Consider the following 26,833-nt stretch of genomic DNA (forward strand, 5'->3'; position numbering starts at 1 on the left):
AGACCTGTAACTGTGTGACTTCATGTCTGCCAACTGGATTTGTACATCTGTCTGCATGACCCATTGGGCCATATTTGGATGTCCAAAATCAATAGGGACAGGAAAAAAAAAACCCTGCAAGTCAAATTCTTTCCCTTCCATATTGTAGCAGGTCACATGGCTTTCAGTGCTCCCTTTCTTGTGTCTTCTTTTGATACATTGGTATCTGCTGAGGTTGGAGGTAGATCTTACCAAACACCTGTTGACATCCATGGATTCAAACATCATCCATATACTGCTGTCTCTCACACCTTGATCTACCATGCTGGTTTCAGGCTCCAGATCTCTTCCGGTAGTTTGTTCTTCGCCCCTCCTTTGGACTTAGCCACCTACCTTTGGACATGGTCAAGAATTTTAAAACACTAAAGTATATTCTCTGATTTATTTTTGAAAAAAAAAAAACAACCAACGATTCCTGGATATTGGATCTTAGTAACCATTATGATTCAGGACAGATTGTGGGGGAGGCAAAATTTTATCTCTTCCCTCTTAGACTTGTCGTTTGGTCCTAAAAATCTGACCTAAGACAGAATAGCAAAGGTAGATTTTGTTCTTTATTGTAATATCAGAAAGAAGCCTGATGAATACTGTAGCATGTGCTAGTATGTGTGTCTGTGTGCACGCGCGTGCGTGTGTGCTGAATGTAGGGAAGTGTCACTTCTCCAACAGTTTCCTTGGGACAGGAAGACTGTAAATGCTAACAGTGGTAAAGAACTGAAATCTGAGCTGTCTAGCCGTGGCTTTGGGATGGCTCTGAGCAGTCGGAACAGCCCTGCCATGACACTTGGTTTGTGTGTTTTGACACGTGCTAGTTGAAGGTCATGCTTGGGCTGGAGACACCAAGCAGGAAGTCCCACTGGTGCAAGGAAGGGGCCTCCAGGCAAGGCTGCACAGAGGTAAATGCCCTAGCTGAGTCATTTAAGGGTTTAGATAGACTAGGCAAAGACTTTGTCAGAGAAGGTGAACCATTGCTTTAGACAGGTGGGATTCTGTAGAGAAAATAGAATAATAACTATATCATTTTGTGTGTCGCATGGACCGGTGGTCACTCTTCAAATGCTTCCCAGGGTATACAGCTTTTACCTGTCTGCGCTGTACCCAGAGATCACAGTTCAGTTCTGAGACTCATCCATAGCTTTTCCATTGTGCTCTGCTTTTCCTGGTCCTCCAGGGCAGAGACTGTGATCACAGCAGGATGCGGGCCACAGAATTCTCCTCTCCAGTATCTAATAACCATAGCTCGGTAATGAGAAATGCTCTTCTCATTGGCCGCCTAACCTAAGCGTGACTGAGTTCAAGCAACTTGTTGCATTGGGTGAATAAAAGGGAGTAAGGCAGCCATGTTATGATAGAAACAATGAAGAAAGTATAAAAGTAAATTAGAATCAAGTCTAGCAACAATAGAGTGGGCGGTACTCTGTACATAAGAGAGGCTAGACAGAAATGCTTAGCTGCTCAGATGAGTTTGCATCTTGAGTTTTCTCTTTACACACACACTTAGATACTTGGGGAGTATCTGGATATATGGTTTATTAAAGGCCTGATCTAGCCAACTGTTGTCAAGAGGCCTCACAATAGCCTTCGTCTTTGGTAGGAAGATGGCAACCCTGACTTTTGTTAGTCTCCTCCAGTGACATTTTAAAACATCTCTTTTCTACCAGGCATTTAGAGAAGAAATTGCACCAATCAACCTAAAAGTTAAAACAATGAATGATCTGTCCAGTCAGCTGTCTCCACTTGACCTGCATCCATCTCTAAAGATGTCTCGCCAGCTGGATGACCTTAATATGCGATGGAAACTTCTCCAGGTACCAGCTTAGCCCCTTCAGAATGCTATCTGACACTGCCTAAAGGACGAGGAAGGGCGCTGGAAATGTCAGGAGGCTGTGCAATTGTTGATTTGCACTTAGTTTCCTTATATGCCAATTCTTTTTATATGCAAATTTTTTTGATGTGGAGGCCATTCTGTAGAATGTGCACAGACTGAAGGCCTTGGATGGTCTTTGAAACACACTTCACTTTTAACACATATATTGTCTCTTCTTTCTCTTCAATTTAGTATTTGATAAATATTTAAGTATTTGATAATGAATTTAACAAGCATCACATCACGTATTTGTCTTTCTACGTCTTGAATCCAAGGGCATCATTCACTCATGACTATGGATTTTTAGCATAATTTATATATACTTTCTATATGATACTTATAGAAAATTATACAAAATTCAAGGAGTTGTGGAAATTGGACCTATAGTCTACCACAGAAGTATTTGTCCTATAGTGGCTTGTTCAGGAAACATTTTATTACCTTTATTGTGTATTCCATTTCTTTTGGAAGGTTACAAAGTTTTTGTCCTTTCTTGACATATTGCTCACTGTTCAGGGACTTTCTGCGTCTTTACAGAAAGCACACCCGTACCCTAGCTCCTAGAACTGACCTTCCCAAAGGCAATTGTTTCAATGGCTTGCTTGTAGACTCCAGGCTTGTAGACTCCAGATTTAACTGAGCCAGGACTCACTAGTGTTCCCAGGAATGAGCACTGGCTGACTACTGTCCATGCCAGGCAGGCGTCCATGGTACAAAGGATCTATGATGCATTCAGTATCCACTTGCTAGGAACCAGAACAACTTTGCCTTTCTGCTGAACATTAGCAAGGGTTGGTATGGCTAGGGAGTGACAGTAAATAATTCTGACAAATTTCTCTAAAATATGACTCCTAATAGGCCAAATGTACGATTTCATTTTATTTTAAAAGTATGATACATTTTAATTAATAATATGGGTTTTTTTTGTACTAATCCCAACATCAAAATGCCCAATGAGGTAGCTTAGTAGGTAAATCCATTTGCTCACAAACTGAAATTTGCTACCAATAACCCACACGGCAGAAGGAAAGAACCAAAAAGTTGCACCATCACACCTGGGTCCCACGCTCACTCCTGAATATTTTTTTAATTTAATGGTACTTAATTTCTTAATGAAACTGAAGATCCGAGATGTGAATATTCAATATTTGACAGTCTTTCCTATTATTGTGAAGAATGTCAATAATCTGGGACTAGTCAGGCAAATCATATTAAATTTGTAAGTGTTCAGAGAAATGTTTGAACTTCCTTCTCTTTTCTTCTGCTCATTCCTCTGCATCATTATCTTCCATTATACTTATTTGAAGATTTCTCATCCGGTCTTTCTTGATTTCCTTTCAGCCTTGCCTCTGTTATCGCCATCTCTAAAGACGGCAGACAACATGGTATATTTGAAGGGAAGCGTTCATTCTCCCAGCCTTATCTTTGATCCTGGTAGTTACTAGAGTTTAAGCATAAGTCATGGATAGGAAGAGAAATCCATCCTAGCAGTCAGTGCTGTTAAATTTCAGGACCAGCAGCTTACTTGCTCATAAAATATGACATTTGAGTATTTGTCATAATGAATAAAGTCTATTCTGGTGCAATTCATGTAACTACCCAGGAGAAACCTGAGCTGCCCAGTGAGCTAGACAAATGCAGGTATTATTTACAGGGAGCTGGAAATGAAATTGCCCATCCAAATGGAACAGCTCACCAGCATTGCCGAGACAAATACCAGGGGAAAGGAAATGGAAATGTCAGAAGGCTGTGTGCAACTGTTTGTTGGTCTGCATCTGGTTTCATGGCATCAAAGCTGTGTGTTTGTAATGCGCGGCAGACTAACCATAGAATGCGTACTAACATATATAGAAGGTAGTAACACACATTGCAGCTACCATAAGGGATGCTGAGGGACTCTTCTCTTGATAGGGATCACCAGGTGCAAGCTTGTAGGAAAGTCAGAAGACATCTCACACCCTTCTTCCTGTTTCTATCTCTCGTATCTATCTACATCAATACTTCTATCATCTATCTAAATGCCTGTCACCCCATTCTCCATCCGTTTATGTCTTTTCCTTAAAGCTTCATTTTGTTTCACACACTCTGGCACTTTTTACTATCTTTCTTACAAAAAAGGGATAGGGATGGGCCCTCCGCATGGCCACATCTTAACCTAAGCTGCCTAGAAGCACTCTTCCTGAGGGGAAATGAAATTGAAACGTTTTAAAGCATAGATCTGGCCCCAGATGGCCAAGGTATTCAAGTGGTTTTGATTAGTTGTAGCCTGAGGGAACCTCCTTGTGTCTCAGTTTCTTTATATCTAAAATGATGACCATAATAATGTTTAGTCAATGAGATTATTTATAGATTTAAAATTCATGTAAATAGTTTAGAAGTAGGTCTGGCTTTCGTTACCACTATTTGATGTCAGAAGTTGATTTTCACACACACACACACACACACCCCAACCCTCCGCATTAGTAAGAAACAAAGAGGGGGATTCTGCCCAAGCAATATGAATCGATTGAGCAACAGCATCACTTGATGCAGTAATTAAACCGAAGATACTATGAAAACCATTGTCTTAAAGTCAATAAGTTCACCAGACTTGTGCATGTGTGCAGGTTTCCGTGGACGATCGCCTTAAACAGCTCCAGGAAGCCCACAGAGACTTTGGGCCATCTTCCCAACACTTTCTGTCTAGTAAGTATGAATAACTTTGAGTGAACTTGTCAATTAAAAGTATTAGCAAATTCCTTTGGTTCTGCCCAAGAAGCTATATTCTTTGACATAACTATAATTAGAATAAAAATGTGTTTAAGAGAAGATATTCATAAAATATTATGTGCTGCTTCTGTAATGCAGTATGCAAATTTGTCTTGAGATATATGTTCTCATGTAAACATTGTTTATGATAACTAATATGGTATAATATCATTGCTTGATCATGCAAAGGTTATGGATTTTTTCATGCCAAAAATTTATTCTTTAAGATTTTGAATTAGTTTTCTGCCATTTACAAAAAATATGCTTATTTTTTTTGAGCTGCATGTGCATCTTAAATTGCTAACATACAGAACCTTAAATGAGGAAATTTTGGATTACTAGGCTTATGGTATTTGTGTGCAAGCCTTTCTTGTGGGCAGATGTTACAGATTGAGTGTTGCATATAGACAGTTAATGGAGCATCCTCTAAGTGGAATTTTTAATTTTATGCACACTTCATGAGGATTTAAATAAATAATTTCGAACCCTATCTTATTTATCATTTACCACTAAGGATATTTAAGAATGTTGAATTTTGAAACTCCCGGATTGAGTATAAATTCTGTCTTTTACCAGACCTGAGGATTTTTTGAAAGTTAATTCCTTGGTCTCTGCATTCCTCTTTACTCAGATGGCCTCAAAAATTAAATGCAAAAGTCTGTCAAATTATACAAAGCAGCCAACCCACATCTTGGCACAGATGCTTTTAGCACATATTAATGCCTTTCCTTTTATTTCCTATGGCAAGTATATGGAAGAAAACAAGTTGTGTAATTTAATTCTATCTAAATAAATTTTAAGCTTAAGGCCAAGGGTATTTCTCAATTTTGGTAACTTTATTTTATCTAGAACCATAGAGAATGGTGAAGTTGAAGTCCATGTCTCTTGACTAAGTTGATTCCATTGCTATTTTATTTTATTTTATTTTATTTTATTTTATTTTATTTTATTTTTGTCACTGAGACAAAACTAGGAACCTGAACCAAAGGTCAGAGTTTGCTTTCACATTCTTGAGAAGTTTAATGAATCATTTTCTGTCCCCTAACTAACACACACACACACACATATTCAGTTCCTAAACTGAGTCTGTTGGTGTTGGTATCTGAGTAATGTACAGTCCTTTGTAGTGGGTAGGGATAGATTTTTTTTAAAAATGATTAACATATGGATGTCATTATTGTTGAAATAAATAGGTGTTTATTATACTCATTAGATAGTAAGTATTATAATTTCTATATCCTATGAATATACCAAGACCAAATTAATGAGGAATTTGTAAATAATTGAGATTCTCTTTCTCGTTCAAATGATCGGTTAGCTGTTAATATTGATGAAGCCCTAACTTTTCACCTGGCCACCTCTCCCATGGAAATCTAGCCAGGGCCCTGAAGACAGGAAGTGCTGTAGGACTGGCATACACTTTGTGGTGCAAAGCACATGACCTTTCAGTGTTTAGCAGCTGACAGTCCAAGAAGCTTGCTTGTTCGAATCAATAATTATTAAATACACGAAGACGTGTGAGTGCAATTCCAATTAGTATATTTAATAATTCTTCTCCCTTGCTGCTTAGAGTCTTCGGCTTGATTGTGTTCCTTGGCCTTTATCCATGGTTACTAAAGAAGCCTGTTCCTTGAGGCACATAATAAAACCTGACCTGTTAGCCTGGAGCCAACACTAAACTGAGGCCGACTCTCCAGAGAAATCTAGTATACCCGACTCCTCCTTTCCATGCCCATTTGTGAACTTCCACGGACACAGAAACATGAGTGCTTGCCTTTCATCGAGACGGGAGCCAATGTTAAGGAGGCAGTTTGCTGAATTAGTGTTTGGAAAGGTTGTGTCTGAACTGTACCACTGATTTACTAGGTATACTTAGGACTGTTATTTTCGTCTGTGTATACTAAGCTTCCTCTTTATCGAATTCAGAGTCAGCGTGTGGATCTTGCTGCCTTTTTAAAAATAAAATATGGACCGGAAAAGTTTGGCAAAGTTTAGAATGTAAGGTATCAATGTGCCAAGGAATTAAGAAAAAAAAAAAAATGGTGACACACGTCTACGTGATGTCTAGTGATACTTGCAAAATTTTATTTCGGTTTTCCTGATAGCTTGCTTAGCAGAATTCCTCTGGCTCTGAAGTCATGTGGGATATTCTACTTAATAAGTTTTTAAATACTTGATTTACTAAGACAGTCATGTATTTTTACAAGTAGTCAATAAACAGAATTGTGAAAAATGAAGTATTTCCATTAAAAGGCAGAGCATCCCAACCATAATGATTTCTACTACAAACATGGAAGCTTGTTTTCTGTATAACGCAGATGAAAATAAGTGTCTAATAGACTTCTAAGAGAATTGGCTTGGCTCATAAATACCCTCGCCTATTTTTATGTTAAGTTTTCTTTATAAAAGCTTATTATTGAGTACCATCTGTTCTTAATAGCTATGCATATGAATATGGTACAAGTTGAAGAATATTATTAGTGATCTAGAAATTCAGTCTTGAGAATTATGGGTTTTAATCTGAATATTCAGTATATAGCAGCGCAGTTTGCAGATGGCACTGAGCTCTGTGCTGTAATGGTTATGAACAATAACCGGATTCTGTGAGAGTGTTTCTATCAACAGGTTCCGACAGCATCGCCTCTGGAAGTTGAGTGTCTTGGTTCTTTCCTCACTCACATGAATCTTTAAAGCTGTTCTGTTTGGCCTCGAGGTTTTCCTAATTGCAGGAATCCAGCTTAGGCCCAGAGCAGCGCTCTCATCTGCTTTGAAACGTGTTCAGTTGTTTTGTATTAAGGTGTAAGACTTGCTGCTTCCAATAACTTTCCTTTGTTTCCTCAGCTTCTGTCCAGCTGCCCTGGCAACGATCCATTTCGCATAATAAAGTGCCCTATTACATCAAGTAAGTTGATTGCAGTTCTTCTGTAAGTGCCAAGAAAATAAGTTTTTACCAAATAGCTTAAGAACTCTTCCTCCCCTGAAACTTGTTTTGTTTTTATTGAGATTTGTTGTTGTGGTGGTGGTGGTGGTTGTGATCGTTGTTTTGAGATAAGGTCTCACTATGTAGTCCTATCTGTTCTGGAACATGTTTTGTAGACCAGATGGGCTTTGAACTCAGGGAGAGTCACCCAGCCTCTGCCTCTCAAGTGCTGAAATTAAAGATGTGTATCACCAAACCCAGCTCCTTGTACTTTTAAAAACAGAATTTAACCCTGTTACCTAGAGGAAGCTATGCATGATTACCATTGGCAAGAAATTAGCTTCAAAATCATAGTGTTGTTTTTCATTAGGTTTTCCTGGCCTTGGGAAAAGGTAACTGAGTCACTGTTCTGTCACCACAGTTATCAACCTTCCTCCTCCTCATCCACCTCATCATCATCATAATATTTTTTTTCAACCTAGTTTCTCTTTTCTGTTTCTTCTTTTGTCCCGTTTTCTGAATCCTTTCTAGTTTACTCGCCATCTTATGACGCCGATCCTCAGCTTACTCTGTATTTTGTCACAGACTGGAATGATAAATTGCTACTATTATCCCTAGAAGTGTAAGTTAGGGAAGCCGTTGATTTACAATGCAATCTAGCACTAAGCATTGTCATCGACCCTATTATGTGTAAGGAGAACCAGATTGTAATTCTGAGTGTGTGCACCGAGTATCAGAAGACAGCTCTGGCTCACATTAGCTGTGTGGCCTTGGGCAAGCAGGATAAAAATTTCTTTACCAAATTTTCTTTATATCGTGCCTGAAACAGAGTGTGGTCCCTTGAAGCCCTATGCCAGCTCTAATTGACTTGTCGGATTTTTCTTTTGTAAAAGCTTGTGAAGACAGTATTAATGGGATTGTGCTTCTTAATGTACCTTTCCTTCTATCCTAAAATCTATCCTCTTTTTAAAAACAAACTTGATTGTCATCATCTATAAAAATATATTAAACAATATTGTTAGATTGCTTTATGAGAATGTAATTCCTTTAAAGATGTCCAATCTTAAAATCCTGAAACACGGAATATGTTAGGTTGCTCAGCTGGGTAGTCTCCAGAATGTAGATCACCATAGGCAGATTATCCTGATAGAGTCAGTAACATCATGGAGGCTTTTGAAAGGGAAGAGTGCGGCGAGGAGAGGCCAGACTTAGGAAATTACAGATGCAGCATTGAAGATGGAATAGGAGAAACGTAATCCTGGAATATGGATGCTGTCAAGAGGCTGGAAAGGACGGAGTGGGGTCCCTGTAGACCTCCCGGAGGGGAACACATCCATGCCAGACTCAATGCCAGCCTTTGGAAGTTTTTGTGTGCTAGCATTAGAAAATGGGTATATACACAGTGCCACGTCTTAGAATCGCATAAAGATTGATTAGAGTTAATTAATGAATTGGAGTCCTCTATAATCAGATTTTATTTTTTTTAATGTAAGACTGATATAGTATAAATGAGTTTGTTTTCATTGGATAAAGATAATAGGAAATATCTTACTCAGTGTGTAGGGTAGGAGGCGGATTGCTATAGCTCACCTTTAGTATAAATACTGCTGTTAGCTGAAGAATTTCTGTTTGTCCATATCACCAAGAATTAAGTAGTGGTTAGACTTCCTCTAACCCAAGAGTTTATATTGGGATCTGGTGGGAGATTATTCTGGCTCAGACTCAGTTCTTACAGAGAGAAAATATGGAGGAGAAAAGTTAGGTTATCTGACATCTTGTTTGGCCATAACCAACACTGGAAAAATAATATAAAATGCAGCAGTGGCAATTCTTTAATGATGTTCTTGAGGAGCAAACCTTCCTATCATGTGTTGCTTCTTTAGTACATATCGGAATTTCTTTATTTTATTTATTTATTTATTTATTTTTAGTAATTATTTGCACTCTCACACGTGCATTCTGGCCATTTTCATCTCCCAATTCTCTCTTAACCTCTTCCCACCTCCATCAATCCCCTTCTACCAACACCGGTTTCTTATCTTCTTTTTATGTCTTTCTGTGTTCTTTTCGTTTGTACTTGGTGACTCAGGTTGTCCTTTATGAGCATGGGTCTGTAACTGTCCACTAGAGAATGGCTCCTTTTCTTAAATATATGTAGATTTAGTGTTAAACGCCTTTCAAGGTTTTCACAATTTAGAACAAATTCTCCTACTTTGTGAAACACATTTACCTGGCATTTTTTCATTAGTTACCCAGTTACACAGCTTTTTAGTTCATTTCCCCATAGAAAAGGGAGCATTAAACTTGGGAGGTAGAGTTAAGGAGCCAGTATTTTAGAATTATTATGAAAGCCAAATTTAATCCTCAGATAAACTCATAAGCAAGTAAATGATAAACGAAAAGCTTTTAATGTGTACTTTCCTTTGCATGCCTGTACAAATAAGGAGAAGAAAAATGTTAAAAACCTATTTAGCGTTATTGTCACAGTATTAGAATTTCCTGGGGCAAATTGAGTGAATTAATTCAGCCAACAGAAAATAGTATCCAAGTGGAAACTTTAACTTTACATTTTAATACATAGAATGCTGGAGTACAGCAAGAGGACTTGAAAGGATAAGTCAAATTAAAGTTATTTATAGTTTGTATCTTAATTGTATAGGTTAATTAAAATATGTATTATGCAAATCAAGGTGGTTCTTTATTAACATTTTGAAGTGCTCTGCAGTGAGTGACATGTTTTTAAGAGCGGCAGGATATAGATCTGAAATGTAAGGACATGTCTAGGTGGCATGAATCTTTGTTAATGCCTGTGTTAGTCAGGTTTCGGTCGCAGGAAGGAATGCCTGAGATGAAATAAATAAGCCCATAAAGCCAAATCAAACTGCAGAGTCCTGAAGCCCAGTCCCAGTGGATATATCTACAAACACTCCCTCACCTAAGGCTCAGAGAACATTGCAGAAGAGCGGGTGGAAAGATTGTAACAGCCAAGGGATCAGGGAGTTTGTTGTGAGACTGTGTCTCCTAGTAACATTAGAAGATACACCCATAAAGTCTAACCAACATGTCTGCCCAAACATGAGCTGAACAAGGATGAAACCAATGGGCATGCCAAGGAGGATGGGGGAAAATGCACATTGCCTCAACCCTACACAAAGAACTATGGGCAACTGAGGAAAGCTGGGAGCGGGAGACTTGGCCCTCTTCTGGGAAGAACGTGCATACTAATTGATTGTCCAGTGCCAAACAGTCAGCATTGAAAACAATACATACAAGTGATATTATATAGACTCAGCAGCTTATATTTAGGAATGTGTGTATGTGTATGCGTATATTCATATATGCTTCATGCAATAAAAAGTAGTGAAAAAGAGGCCATGATTTTGAAGGAGAGTGGGGAGGGGTATATGGAAAGTTTTGGAGGGAAGAATGTTATCATAATATCATAAATAATTGAAAAATATATATATATTAATTAGGGCTTCCGTTGCTGTGAAAAAAACACCATGATCACAGCAGCTTTTATATGGAAAACATTTGATTGGGGCTGGCTTACAGTTCAGAGGTTAGTTCATTACTGTCATGTTAGGGGACATTTTGAGGCTTGCAGACAGACGTGGTGATGGTGAAGGAGTTGAGTTCTACATCTAGATTGGCAGGCTGCAGGAAGACCAAAGGAGCCACTGGGCCTTGTTTGAGCTTCTGAATCCTCAAAGCCCACCCCCAGTGACAAACTTCCTCCAACAAGGTCACACCTAATAGTGCTACTACTGGTGAGCCTATGGGGGCCATTTGCATCGAATCCACCACAGTCCATAAAATGAAAAGGGGGAAGAAAAAAAAAGAGAAAAAGTTTACTTTTACCTTACAGTTCTGCATGTTCCAAGGCATGGTTGGTTGTTCCTCATACTTTGTTGCCCTTTAACAAGAGACATGCCACAGAAGACGCCTGCGGAAGAGCAGAACCCCTGAACTCCTCTTCTCATAGCAAGGAAGCCAAAGATAGGAAGAGAAGAGAAAGGAACTTCAAAAGCATGCTCCCAAATACATAATGATGTCCCGCCAGACCCACCAGGCCCCACCAGGCCCCAGGTCTTAAAGGTTTTATAGCTTCCTTATAATGCAACCTCAGGGAGCAAGCCTTGAACACAGCCTGGGTGAGCGGAAAAGTTAGCCATACTCAGCTGTGTCTTACATTGATGGGCATCTCTGAGCTGTATTTGCTGTCTAGAAAGGAGACTTTCCAAAACAAATGTTTATTTTTTTTTCCAAGACGGTTCAGTGGCAGCTCACCTAACTCTCTAAGTTCGGCAAGTTTGATCTTGGCTCTGAAATACCCCTCACTATGCTAAAGGGTTAGCTCGAACTTTCTCTACCATCACACATACTGGTGTTTCTTTCCTGTTGTTGTCTTACTCCAACTGTGAGTAGATCCACATTGAGTATTTTCTTTAGTCTGTCACCTCTCCCTCTGTGTTTCTGTTTTCTGTTTTTCTCTTGGTATCTCCCAGGGCTCTTTGAGTTCCTTCCTGACCTCTGCAGTGTGTTCTCTGCCTGCTCCAATCTATTGAGTAGTAGAAAATTAGAGTAGAAATTCAGTTTTAGGAGTGAGTTTTCTTTAGCTCCTTCATGTAGTTAATCTACGTGCGCTCTGTAGGTTTGTCCTGGGTAAACTGCTTACATAGTGAAGAGGAGAGAATCAGCGTGAATTTCTTTTGGAATTGTGGACCTAGCTTAGGCAGTACAAGAGCACTGGTTTTTGCCTAACTAAGGGTGAAGAAGACGGACTGTATGGGAAGCCGTAATACCCAGCCAGACATGAAAGTGGAAGCTCCTGGAAGTGTTGATCCGCCAGCAGCACCTTTATGGTCGGGGCAGTTTACTTTTAAGGGTTCTAGAAAACTGAAACCAGAACCAAAGGAGTCCCCAGCAAAGGAATGATGCACAGTGCGAGATAAGTTTGCTTCTCTCTGGAAATCTCCCTATGGGAGTTTTCCTCTCTTCCTCTTGTCCACAGCACAGATTATATTCCTGGACTCCAGATTTATAAGTGGAAGCCCCCAGGACACACTTTGAGTACCTTTCAAGAGGTTCAAGTTTGTGTATTTTACTTTAAGTGATAAAGAAATAAATAAAATCGAAGTGCAAGAAAATGCGAAAATCTATTTTACCTAAGAAATGGTCTGTGACTCACTATGGAAAATAAATATTTAAAACTCACTGGGCCAGCTCCACTGATGGGGGGTTGCTCTATGAAAGGATTTAAGTACCTTGGGATCACTAAATTTCCCCTGTGCTAGGAGGCAGCCTCAAACCAATGAGCACACCTTGGCCAGCTTAGGGAACCAAACAGTGGGCAAGCGGGCAGTCCGATATAGCTGGCTACCAAAAAGCTGTCAAGGGAAGCATCTGGCAAATTCACCACTGTCCTGGTTAATTGAGATCCAGGTTAATGTAGACAGAGCTGACTGTTTCTGAAAACACCATTGCCTTGCCTAACATTCCTATGCACGAACGCTGGCTTAGAAACTTCTAGACTCCTTAGCAGCATTGCTTTGTGATAACACCACCATCTCAGTTTGAATTTTCTGTTTAAAAATTTATCAGAGGTAAAGAATGGCTCAGTGGCTACGAGTATGTGTTGCCCTTGCCAAGGACCCAAGTTTGGCTCCCAACACCCACGCCTGACTGGGTTAGATCTTTGAGACAAAATTACCCAGTTGACTGCTGTCACTCTGGGCTGAAGGCATCGGTTTCATTTAAAGTTTTTTTGGTTTGTACTGTAGACACCTGTGTCAAGCTGATTGGCTGGGATCTCTTCCTGGATTCCCTGGCCACCTTTATAAAGCCTGTGTAAAGTGGCTGTTACAATAAGACCAGAGCTTATGTTTCACCTTAATCAGGTTTATTATCTATTTTTTTCCTTATCATTTCTTATCTTCTAATGTACTACATAACTTCGCTAGGAAACTTCTTATCCCCAGAGATAGGGCCTTCCCACTGGGCACCTTGGGGCATGTTGATAGTTTTGATAAGAGTGAAAGTTAGAAGCCAGGTGCAAGGGGATTGAGGAGATAACCCGGCAGCAGGAGGTAGAACTGTTGCCTAACAGACTGGTTTGTGGAGCAGTGGGAAAGGGGTGAGAGCTAGCAGAAAAAGTTTTTGGTGTGTGTGTGTGTGTGTGTGTGTGTGTGTGTGTGTGTGTGTGTGTGTGTAGGGCTATAGCATTTTTTTTTTTTTGGAAGAGACAAGTTTTACTGTGAAGTCCGACAATGCGGTGCATTTTTTTTTAAAGCATTTGGGTGGGTGGGGGGACTGTCCACTGCTATGTCAGTGATTTTCAGTTAAGTGGGAAAAGGAAGGCAGGCAGAGGAGGGAATGGCATGGAATTGGAAGCAAGGAGAGAGAAGCCTCATCGGTCAGTTTTTAAGCTTTCAATGAAGTACAAGACAAAGGCAGCATGGTAATATTGGGGATGGAACCCCCTTTCCGTCAGGAAAGGAGAAGGAGGCAGGAAGGGGGCTATTGCCTTGGAGTTTAGGGACACTAGTACACTTCGCAGTAGCAGCCAGGGGTCTGAGGCTTGGAATCAAATATTTAAAGTCGCGGTAGTCTGTCTCTAGAGAGTTTTTCTCCATCCTTTTCAGCCACAGCTGCTTCGGTTCAGAGAAGCAAAGTCATTGAGCAGAGCCAGGCCTGAGCTTTGCTAGGGGTGAGAAGGAAGGCAGGGCGATAAACGTGCTTGTGGTGATTATAATGATGGACTGCCGCCTCAAATCTGGATGGGCTCATCAAGAAATAGTTTAAAAAACCTTAATTCTGCAAATCCACTTCCATATCAGGAACTCAGGCTGAAATCAGACCATCTGTGCTCAGAGCCTCGTTCCTTCCCGGCCCCTGGCCCCCCCCCCCCCCCCCCCCCCCCCCCCCCCCCCCCCCCCCCCGGCAAGTTATCTGAGTGGCTTCCACTCTCCTCTCCCACGTCTGCAAAACAGTGAACATAGCCATCTAAATCACAAATAGCATCACCATGTGGACTGAGCTCCACACACATAGAAAAGTACAGTTTGCTCACTAGAATAATATCCTGTTACTTAATTGATTGATATCATTTATCCTGAATCAGCCCTTTATCTCCCTCTTCCCCCAGCAGAGAAGAAATCTTTCTCTGTGGTTGTCCCGGCGCTGGCAGCACGGGCAGTTGCTCCTCTTCTGTTTGTGCTTGTCATGAGTCGGTCTCCTTCCGTTTTTTTGCTCCAGTGTGCCTTTTATTTATAATCAGGAAAAAAAGTAAACAACAAACCTTGGGGAATCCCGTTCAGGTATAAAAGTGGATAGAGAGTAGCAGGTAGGTAGATTTAGACCCTTCAGGTTTTGGACAGGAGGAAGACCTTCCATTCAGTTTGCATTTTCAGCTGGGGAATGCGAAGGGATTCTACTAAGGACAAAGAGGCTTAAAAGTCATCTTTCCAGAGCAGTAGTTTGCCCAGAAATCCGTCTCTTTCCTTTTTATTTAACAAACAAACCCACAAAGGTGGACTATGCTGTTGGTTGGTTCATGGCCCCTCTGCAGGATTAGAAAACAGCACTTTTGTGTTTCATTTGTTTGTATACTTTCTTACATGATTTGCATTTTATTTTCTGTGGTTTATGACTTATGAAATTCTATATTCTCAATAGTAGCAGATAGAAAACTCTACTCCTCCTTAACCTAGTTCATTAAAGGTATGGGATGTGTAAACTGTGCCTTGTCCCTGCTGCAGCACCTCAGGGTAAAACTGTCACTTACAGTCATTATACCAAAGTGTATAGCTTCAAGAAGGTCTGTCACATGTCCCCGCATGCTGACAGTCTTCAAAAGGAGCAAAGTCTTGACTTTTCTGTGCACAGAAAGAACAAGTGATTGTAATCAGCTCACCCACCTCTAGCATTTATGTTTATAACTGGAGTGAAATGGTCACCGACAGCCATCATGGAAGCATGACATTGGATAGAGGCTAGCACTATTTGGCCATATGTCAGTGTTTGGACATCATGTCTGTTGGGTCACCTTTCACAACGAATTGGTATGAGAGTCAGGAAGAAGTTACAATAGACCCCAAGAAGGCAGAGAGCCACATCTCTGTAGAGCAGGTTAAGGGATATGAAGATGAGTTTACTAGGAGAAACAACGTTGATAAGGTCATCAGTATCTGTGGGGTAATAATCATTGCATTTCAGGGGACATGATTTGCATTCCTGTGGACAAGAATGCCCCGATGAATACGGTTTACGGCATTTCAGATAGTGCAGAAATAACATAAGCTTCACAGGGGACCCAGTAGAATTTTCCTCACCAAAGGCTCCAACAATTTTGTTATTTCTCCTCCAGTAGCAAAATGGAGATGTCTGGACACCCCGGTAAGAAGAGGTCACCGCTCTCACTAGCCTGTGCTTCATGAAATTCTTGAACTTAAATATTCATTTGGATTTTTAAGTTTTCATTTTGTTCTGGGTCAGCCTCCTGGACCAGTTGCGTTTCTGAAGTAGAATTTTTGGTAGCCACATTACAGTGTGGCCCAGTGGTGTCTCTGGCTGCAGTAAAGCTCCTCTCCCCACCAGCCTTCAGACTGCTCGGAAGATGGGCACTGTTATTTTCAGTGAAGATGCCACCTTGCTTCTGTTTTGGTTGCTTGCTCTGGGCAAGCTGGAAGCATTTTGGCAGGAGTTGCCCGCCAAGCAGTGTGCAGCTGTTCAAATACTTACAGCCTTTAGGTTTAGTGTAGATTTTGTTCTGACCCTCTTTCTGTACTTAAAAAGGAAGAAAAGAAAAAAAAAAAAAAACCACCCATGTCTACTCCTTTTTTTTTTTTTTTTTTTTTTTTTTTTTTTTTTTTTTTTTTTTGCTGTTGTTTTGTAAACCACAGCTTTTCCATTTGTAACCAGAGGCTGTGTTTACTTTAAGCCTTTGCAGTTCTGCCTAATGAATCAACTGGTACTGAATTCACAAAGGAGACTCCCTTCCCCTCCCTCCATCTGTTTGCCAAATGTGTGCACTCCCTCGGCTCCCAGGACCTGGTGCCTTCAGCACAGAGCCATTAGCAGCAGGCTTTGGAATTCTCAACTGTTCGCCTGACTGGCCAGTGGTATTTTGCCCTTGTGGCCACACAGAGTTGTCCAAGGGGAAGGTTCACATCTGTAGTTCTAAAGAATGCATACATAATACTTCAAGTGTGTGCTATCCAACTCTGCATTGCTGGGAGCTTTAGTTTGGCCCGTGAGTCTTGGTTTGTCTTATTGCGATGGGTTATGTATTTTTGCAGTAGTATTTTCATGAGGACACAAATTGCTTGAATTAAAAGAAAAAAATAACTGTTAAGTCTTGGGCGCTGAAGATTGGCAGCCCATGGTTGCACCAAGGAATCATACTATGTTTTCACCAAACTATTCTTTATCTCTTACTAGTGGCTGAGAAATGAGTTTCTGCCAAGTACAAGATGACTGTACTATGATTTTTTTTTTTTCCAGACAGCTTACATTTGCCCATGGTAGTATGGGTAGTTAAAAGATAGTGCAGTTTTGCTGGTATTCATGTCAAGTGGACATACTTGCTCCTTTGCACTAGAGCTAAGCTTAAGAGTAGAGCAGCCAGATAGCTTTCCAACATGTTCTAAAACATCTTCCCACTATAGACTTACTCTGCTTGAGATCCTCAGGACATTTTACCTACTATTTACTTATTGAGACCCATTATGAATTACCGCGGTATTCTGTTACTCAAGTACACACAGCAATGGTTCTTTTCTTTGCCCAGGAATGCAAACTACTTTTTTGATATATTGCATAGGTTATAAAAGCAATGATTTCTCTTAAATTTGTTTTTATGAATATTTTAATATCATCTCTTACGTACTGTGCAATTTCATGTAGCCTACTAAACAGTTTCTTAGGAAGTAAGGTTCATCTCAGAAGTCTTTTGAGAACTATTAGATATTATTACTCTGTTATGGCCTAGATAAGGGACAGTAAACTATTTTTAAATATAATACATCAAAGTTATATGCATTTAAACTCAACACACTTATGCACACACACACACTTACTTACATCACACACATACACAAACACACACTTACATATACACACATACCTAGTTTAAGCCCTACCCATTATTTGTTTTACTACCATCTTATTCCTTTAAGATTTCCAACTAATATATGAATAATAGCAGCAAAATAAAGATATGTTTTCTGAATAAAGAATAGGGCTCATATGTAAAATTATCCACTTCTACAAATGGAAGGACTGGTTATTGACTAAAGCTAGGAAGATAGGGGTAGAACTAAAGAGACAAGAGAAGGACAGCAACGTAAGGAGAGGCTAGAAACCTGAATGTATAGGGAGAGGAGAGCGAGCACTAGGGTTGAAAAAAGGGAGACTCAGTAGGTGGCAGGTGAGGAGATGATGTTCAGATTTAGTCTTCGTTTCTCTGGCCTTGAGAAATTTGATTAGGGCTTTTAAAGGGTAGTAACTCTTGATAATGCGGTAGGTAACTCTTCACAGCCCTTCTGCTGTCAGAACATTTGCTCCGAATGAAAGTCACCATCTGCCTCCCGAAATTATTCTGGAGCCCACATTGATTTCGCCACTCCCAGCTCAGCTTCAAGGGTCCCTGGTAGTCATTCTTTATGTCTGGGTTTTGACTTGTAGCTGTTATTATTTTTTAGAGAGAGATAGAGAGAGAGAGAGAGAGAGAGAGAGAGAGAGAGAGAGAGAGAGAGAGAGAGCAGAATTTTATCTGTCTTTTTATAATACAGTTGCACAAAATAAAAATGATTATCCAGATTGTTTTTCATATGTACGTGTGTCTATGTGATATGTGTGTTTCGGAGTGTTCCCATGTATGTGGGAACAGATGAGTGTGTGTGTGAGTGTGTGTGTGTGTATGTGTGTCTGCATGTATGGAAGTCAAGTATCTTCCCTGATTCTTCTTCAGGCCTTATATATTGAGGCAGGATCTCTCACTTGAACCCAGAGCTCACCAAAGTCTAGCTTGCCAGTTTCCTCCAGAAATTCCATCTCTGTCACCTGTGCTGGGCTATAAGTGGCTTTTCAAACTCACCCAGAACTCATGGGTACTTGGTGTCTGGGTTTTCATCCTTATACTTGTATGGCAAGCACTTTACCCTCTAAGCCATCTCCCCAGCCCCTACTATTTATACCTTGAATATTGAATAATAACTGAGCACTGGGTTTCTAGTGATTCATTATGGGTATTTTGTATATTTTGAAAATTTATTTGGGATTTTAGGAGACTAGCCGATGTTGTCTTTTGAAGCCTGTTGTTTATCTTTAAATTTCTGGTTTTCCTCCAGCCATCAAACACAGACCACCTGTTGGGATCATCCCAAAATGACTGAACTCTTTCAATCCCTCGGTGAGTGTTGCTTTATTTAACAGTGATGAGTGGGCCTTCAGGGGCAAGGGCTGTATATTCATAAAAAGACATCCAGCGTCTCACCTCCTCTTCTTGTATGGATGAAAGACTCATGCTGTGGCGTGGCCAGATAGGGCCATGACAGGTTGCCACAGGAGTCCTGAATTGAAAGGCAGCTGAACTCCTAAGGTCAACCCACAGAGCAAGCATTGCCTTTTTTCCCTAAGAGAATATGTGATTTGGAAAGGCACCAGCCAAAAAGGCTTCATTTGCCAGAAGAAATGTGATTGTTATAGGTCTCACCTCCCTCGTGTTGATGTTGACTCATAGTTCAGCTTTTCATGCTAAAGAAAAGGAAAACACAGTAGCAATTTAATAATTTCAAATTTACTGATTTAAATCCTCTTTTTGCTTTCTCTGTGGGAGATTCTTGTCAAATTAGCTTACTTAGTATGATTTTTAAGTCATAAACTGCCCTTCTTTTGACAGAGGAAGGCAAGAGCTCTGCTCTTGGGCTAATTGTCCGTCGGCTGGGACTTTCAGCTGATTACTCAGACCGCCTTCTTCAGGCTGACCCAGCTGTCCAAGTTGACTCCTTGGGAAACTGAGGGACTTTCTTCAGTGGTTTAGAAAGTTTGCTCCTTGGGCAACTGAGGGAATTTCCAAAGGATTCTCTAGGATAGTAGCATCCTGTGCCCCACCCTTTCCAGTTTCAAGAACAGACACACACACTTCTTTTTTTTCTCTTTGACACTGGTCTCTTGTTTGGTCATTGGGACTACAAAAGAAAAGCGGGAGAAAAAAAAAAACACGGCTACATCATTTAGAGACCAAAAGGAAAAAAAATCATAATCTTTGAGATTTCTTCCTGCCAGTCTGTCTTTAGGAGGCAGGAAAAAATTGTACTAGTCACTGGTTCCAAGCTAGGAACGTGGATTATAGGATTGTTTTAACTAGATCCATGAAAGAACAGAAGAAGCAAATTGATGGGGGTATCAGAGCCTAGAAGGACAGTCTTATGAGCAGAGATGGATTGGCAGTTGACAGAAAACTGACCATCCTGGGGGCAGATGTCTGTGAAGGAGAAACCCTGTGGGTGGTCAGTCTGATAGTCTGACCAGTACTAACTGCACCCCTTTTCTTTTCCTCCGTAGAGTAGAAAGTCACGAAATCTTTCCCCATCCTCATGATCCCCGAGAGTCATGGCTCACACCCCTGCAACACAGGGCAGATTAAGTAGAAAAGCAGTACAAGATTATTGGGTCAAAGCATTGTCTTATAAAAGATGAAAAGCAAGAAAACGCTATGCTCTTGTATAGGTGTGGTGAAGCCAGTTAGAAGTCTGATTAGGCTAAGCCAAATGTTCTACTGGCAAATCGACTGAAGGAGAAGCCAGCTTAGCCGGTGTACCTAGGATCTGTCCAGCCTCTTCATGTATCATCCTTCTCCTCCAAGTGTAGGTAGCACAGGACACATTCCACATGAACGGCTTCAAGAGAGGATGGCGAAGGTCGGAGTGACCTCAGTTTTTATGACTTGTTTTGAGAAAGAGGTCTTCAAATTTCTATGGTCTGTCCATGGAAACGGATTCTCTGTGTGTGTGTGTGTGTGTGTGTGTGTGTGTGTGTGTGTGTGACTTGCTTTTGGGGAGAAAGGAGAAAGAGATGGGGGAAATGGAGGTCAGCCCTTATCTCTCAGGCCTTTCTTGTCTTCTCTTTCAGTTCAAACAACTCAACACAGGGTGGGGCAGGAGGCTAACCCATCACCTACTTGAAAATACTTTTTTAGAAAAGCTTTCTTCAGAAGACTGTCTTGCCTTGTATCCCAGTAAGGGGTGAACAATCATTTGATTGTATTCATAAGATGATGTGAGATTAGGAGGATTTTTTTTTATTGTGAACAGACAGATTTTTCCATGATCCAAAATAAGCAAATATGTTCATTCTTGGCAGTCAGTATAAGTAAAATAATTAAGACGGCGTCTAACTCAGTTTCTTTTCTATTTCAGCTGATCTGAATAACGTCCGTTTCTCCGCCTACCGCACAGCAATCAAAATTCGAAGGCTGCAAAAAGCGCTGTGTTGTGAGTTTTCATCTCTAAGTTACTCTCCTTGTTTTGGGGATTGTCTTCATTGTTATTAGTGTTAAGACAAAGACAAATGAAGAGGCATGGTATGTTTGCAGATTGAATCTGGTTTTCAGTGCCCCTCATTCAGGGAGCTAGCCCTGTTGCTGTAAATGCCTCGTGACTGGCACCGTCAGCGCGGGCTACCGAAGCAGAGGAGCAATGCCACTCACATTTGGAACAAAATTAACCGAAGCACGGGAAAGGCGTTCTCAAAAACTGTGCTGCCGCCCAATTTTAAAAGATCGAATCGTTGAATCAAAGTAGTAGGCTGTTGCCTGTTAAGTCCTTTTGCTCCACTTAAAACTGTAGGATTCCAAACTGTTTGTCTCAATGCAATCATGTAACAGAGAAACGATAAGAAAAATCCCATTGCTGATCTGTCTAGTAACTGGAACCAAAAAACTGATGGAAAAAATCCGATTCCTTATAAATATGAAGAATTCATTCAGTGTCATTAATGAATTCTTCCTGTGGAGGGCGTGCTCATAGAGGTATTCTCTGGTGGTCACTTTACACAAAGGTCATCCCCCCCCCCCCCGGAATATTAAAAAGTAAGCAGCTATGTGAATTCTTGTAAATAGTATATTGATTTATGTTTTCCAGATTCTGTCTTTGCTTGGGTGATTAACCAAGGACCATTTAAGCCTTGCTAGATATTATCATGCAAATAACATTTGTATGTGTACTTTAAAGATGGAGAGAATTGGAAAATTCTATATATGTTTGGTTTTTTTTTTTTAACCTCTATTAATAACTGATATCTATCTGGGTAGCTCCGAGAGGCTTTGAAAACTACCCTCTGGAAAATGCTGTTAGAGCCAAAGAATTTGCTTCTTAAAAACAGTTAGTGGAGAGTGGCTGCCAACATGTCTCATCTGGCAAAAGTGCTTTCTGTACACAGCTAATGACTTCGATTCCTGAATCTCCTGTTGGAAGGAAAGAACGAGCTCTGGAAAGCTGTGCTCTGACTTCCATGTGCACACAGCTGCACACGTGTACACTCGCGCTCTCGCTCCCTCTCTCTCCTCTTCTGTCCTCCCTCTTTCCCTCTCTCGCTGTCTGTCTGTCTGTCTGACTCTCTCTCTCTCTCTCTCTCCCCGTTTCTGTCTCTCTCTCTGTCTCTCTGTTTCTCTCGCGTACGCACTCTCACACACGCACATGCACACATACAAACGCGCACACATACACGCACACACATTATAAAGAAAATCAAATTTCAGGTTTTCCAAAGCTCAATAGAAGTTATTGATATATTTTAAGTTGGCAGGTGGAGCAGAGCTGAGCAGAGTTGTTAAATCACTTAGGGAAGACAAAGTCGGTGAGGTTAAATAAGGAAAACAAAGGGTTTTTGTGTCTGAATGAGAAGTCTGAGGGGCTGAGCAACAGCAGGAGATAAACCACAAAGTCTTTCATAATCCCCACAGGCTCAAAGGTAGCCCTCAGGTTGTAGTGGTTACTGCAAGTGTTTCCCAGTGACCTGTTCAGGAAGCAGTTTGCAGACAGAGGAGGGGTTGTCTGTCTGCTCCGTGTGTCTGTAGTTATAACAGTTTTGAGCCTAACATCTAGCCGTCAAGTCTAGGTCTTTCCAGGCCTGGTGGGTTATAAAAGGAGGATAAATGACTGGGAAGTGAATCCTCCACCAGCCAGAGACTGTTTTGTATCACTGTGAACTTGCTGCTGATTTCCTGTAATTCCTGGGGTGGGGGTGGGGGAAACGACCTGATCATGCCTCTCTTTAGCCCACATTCAAACCTGAGAGAGACAGAAGAGCAACCCCTCCAGTTTCTGAACTAAAAGATGTTTTTTAATGTGCAAGCTTAAATATCTGAAGGGCTTTCCTGGCAGCCCCTGACTTCTGCTTTCCCACTGCCTCGGGCCACCACAGGGCTCTAGTGTGGGGCCTGAATACCACTAGTCAGATTTACCTGTTTACCAAATCAGCCCCTTCCTCTCTCATCTGTGTTTACTGGAAATGCCCTGGCTCATCTTCTGTAAGTCTGTCATCCTTTATTCTTTCCTGATACTGTCAAAAATGTCGTCCCTCTTTTAGAACAGTTTACATGCTCGTCCCACCAGCTTCTAATTCTTCCAGGGTTTTATGATGGCCCTATGACCGTTTTTTCACTTGCTTGCCTTGCGTAATTATTAGTCGTTTGTTGGGAGGTTGACCTGTCTGTACACACAGTGACTTTCAGGTCCTGGTCACCTCTCATTTTGTGCACATCCCCACGCAGCATAGTGCTCTCTTGCCAGCGTGAAGAGAGAGCACGTTTGTCATTGTTCTGCCTTTCCTCATTGTTTGGCTCCAAGATCACTTGGGAGCTACAGCAAGGCAGGCAGCTCATTTCAACATTCAAAAGGCTCAAACTCAAAGAAAGCGTTGCAGGTAGATATGGTGTTTTTACTTTCATAGATTGATTTTTCCCTTAAAATCCTGTGGCCTTTGCCTTTCCTGTCTTGGCTCTCTGTCCACTTCCTTCATTTTGCTTCCATCAATTCCAATTGATCTCTGACCTAACAAGTTTTAACCTGTTTCTTCGGCCTAAAAGCTCTGGTTCCAGCTCTTCACATTTGTGATCTCCTCGTGGCTACTGTGTGGGTCTCAGACTGGCAGCTGTGTTTCTAGTACATGGCTCCTCTTTACTCCCTCCTGGTAACTCCATCTCATCCATCCCAGTCTTTCTTGTTGTGATATTTTTTGATAGTGCTTGTCTTAGGCACAAAGACACTCTATCAGAATCAGAATCCTAAATATTCCTTTTATATACTTCTTGTCTGCCTTTCCAAACGATTTACATGTTTATGAGAAAGAAAAGTCTGTGTTCTTGCCTACCTGAGCCCTCCTATAATTGCCGCTATAAAACTGAAGTCACTTAGGTCATTCATACTCAACAAATGATTTGAGTTTGCAGGTGGCATAGGTGTGCACCAGAAGATATGTGCAAGATTTAGAGTCACATTTTGTAGAAGTAAGCCTTTATTAAATTTGGCTCATTCAAAAATTGTTACTGTACAGCAGCAAAAGCTGGATGAACTACCCGTCCCCATCATCATGGCCCGTGTGAGAGCTATAAAACTAAGTGGGAAAGTCAAATGACAAAGGAAAGTTGTATAGTTCACTTCCATTACATAGAGTTGAAAGCCCTGCAGAACTAAAGGCTGTTCTGTTTATGATACACATCTGCCTTTAAGGACTGAAAGTAACGCAAAGGATAGAGATTACCCCCATGATCACGATGGACTGTGATTACATATGATGTTAGTATGTTCTTTTTTTTTTGGTATGTAATGGACTTTGTATTTTTATGATTTTCTTCAAGTCACATTATACATTTCATAGCTTATCTATATGTGTGTGTGTTTGTATGTATATGTGTGTGTTTGTGTGTGTGTGTGTGTGTGTATTTGCAACTGACTAAAAGATGTTTTGAAGCAGGCCATGTCAGAGAAACTAGAGGAAGCCCTGGCTGAGAGGGAGGCAGCCCCTTTATCATGTAGAAGGATGGTGTCCTGTAACAGCTGTATTTACTCAACCATCAAAGCCACCTTGGATTTAGGCATGGACACTGACCTGCGACAAGAACAAGGGGGATGGATAGATGCATCCAATCAAAGGCTTGGGTACAGGCCAGCGAGTGTCATGTGGAGAAAGACCTTAGTTCTTTGTCCAGTACTCAGAAGTTTCCTTAAATTCCATTTGGGTCAGTTCAGGGACCTTTTACAAATTTTTTCTTGAAATTTGTGATTTGGGGGTATTATTATTAACTGTTACTAACACTACTTGTTAAGACAGGCTCTTCCTGTCCTAAGATAGCCTGGAACTTACTGTGTTGCTTAGGCTGGTCTTGAACTTGCATTTCTCCTGTTTCTACCTCCCGAGTTGCATGATGACTTGAAACCATGACTAATTTTGAATCTCATGATTTTAAGTTTGGATAATTTTTTTTTCTGTATAGACTAAGGAAGTATACAGCCATTTTCTTCTTTGAGAGACTCCAAAGACAATACCAAGTAGAACGTGTATATGCTAAATAGTATTTTAGCATGGACAGCAGAGGGAATAGGATGAGTAAATGGTTCTTGCCAAAGAAGATGGAGGCTGAGCCGACTAGATGTAATAGGAAAAGGGGTGATGATCTAGATTTATAGGATTGCCTGGGGGGAGAGAATTTGTTTGCATAGGGCTTGATAGTTGGTAAATTGTGAAGGATGAAGGATAGATATTGCAAGGAGCAGTGCTGCTTGTTCATCCTGGCTACCCAGCTAGCTTAGCCCCAAAATAACCACACAGAGACTGTATTAATTAAATCACTGCTTGCTTGGCCCATTAGCTCTAGCTTCTTATTGACTATGTCTTCCATCTTAATTTAACCCATTTCTATTAATCTACGTATTGCCACATGGCAGTGGCTTACCAGCAAAGCACGTCTATCTTCGTCGGCAGATCTATAGCGTCTCTCTTATCTGCTTTCTTCCTCCCAGAATTCAGTTCCGTCTTTCCCACCTAAGTTCTGCCCTATCAGGCCTAGGCAGTTTCTTTATTCATTAACCAATACAAACAACACATAGACAGAAGGACCTCCCACACCAGATGGAGGGTGTTAGGAAAGCTAAAGATTTGTAGACCAGATTTCAGAAGAAAGAGAGATTTTGATTTGAAACACACAGAGGTAGAAAGGTTCCTGAAAGAGAATGGTTATAGCTCTTGAGGAGGGAACTGAACAGTGGGGCTGGGCTGGTGTTCACCAGGAGATGAGAGGCAGAAATGGGAGACTGGCGTCGTCTAAAGATATGCAAGTGTTGTGACATGAACGGGGTATCATTTCTGCAGATAAACTTCTCAGTCTGAAAGCTTGTATGCAGGAATGTGTCCTGGTCTCTGAGAAATAGGACATGGGTGGTTGCTAAGAAGGCTAGAACACATGACGAAGACCTAGAGAGATGCCCAAAGCCCCAGATCTGGGCTCAACAGTGTTCCTTCTGTTTTTGTTGGTTCCCACCCCCACCCCAAGCCAGGAAGTGATGGCGCATCTCTGTTTGACCTCCGGGTGCTTCATATTCAGGAATTTATAAAAGTCTGAAACTTGGTTAGGAAATGAGTAGCCTGTTTGTTCCATTTACCGCATGACTGGGCTGTCATTTTTCTCCCTCTGAAAAGACGAAATCACAATTTCCTGTGATTTAAATGTAGTCTGTTCTTTAAAAGGTACCTAAATGTGACACACTTCAGGAAGATGCATGCTTGGCTTAGGCGCTGTGTCAGAGTGTCAGAGTAAATCACTGGAAATTGAAGACATGATCATCTGTGAAATGTGGCAAATTACCACCTGAGCCCCAGAGTGGGAAACAAGAAAGGCTTTTCTGAGCTAAGTGGAGGGTGGCCTGATCCAGGAAGCAGTCTTTTTGAAATTTGGTCTATTGTCACTCTATGCTGTGTGGCTGGCGAAATTAGTGTTGGAATTCAGAAATCTTAGCATTCTGGCAGTAATTGAATATATTTCTTGTATCTGTTGAGAACTGTGCTTCTCCACCTACTGTCCTTTATTAAGCATGTCCCTTTGTCATATGCTGTAAAGAATGGTTTTGCTAGTGCTCTCCAGAGGTTCAAGAATTGAAAACAATATATATTACCAAGAAATGAGGAGAAAATGATAATGAAAATTCTAGATAATTCCCAGGTCTCTTATTATCATTCTTGGCACCATTTCTAGCTCATGA

General features: G+C 40.9%; 1 protein-coding gene across 5 annotated transcripts in view; it reads left to right on the forward strand.

The window, feature by feature from the left end:
• Positions 1-26,833, forward strand: part of LOC126513311 (utrophin) — a 346,673-nt gene that overhangs the window by 244,822 nt on the left and 75,018 nt on the right. For all 5 annotated transcript variants that reach the window (XM_050161608.1, XM_050161610.1, XM_050161611.1 and 2 more), the window contains 5 exons: positions 1,701-1,847; positions 4,513-4,591; positions 7,496-7,556; positions 18,926-18,987; positions 20,996-21,070. In XM_050161608.1, coding sequence (XP_050017565.1) covers positions 1,701-1,847; positions 4,513-4,591; positions 7,496-7,556; positions 18,926-18,987; positions 20,996-21,070 — 424 coding nt within the window. The remainder of the gene's footprint in view (positions 1-1,700; positions 1,848-4,512; positions 4,592-7,495; positions 7,557-18,925; positions 18,988-20,995; positions 21,071-26,833) is intronic.

This window comes from Alexandromys fortis, unplaced genomic scaffold (genome assembly GCF_014885135.2).
Source record: "Alexandromys fortis isolate MF-2015 unplaced genomic scaffold, M_Fortis_MF-2015_v1.1 scaffold_134, whole genome shotgun sequence".
NCBI lineage: Eukaryota > Metazoa > Chordata > Mammalia > Rodentia > Cricetidae > Alexandromys > Alexandromys fortis.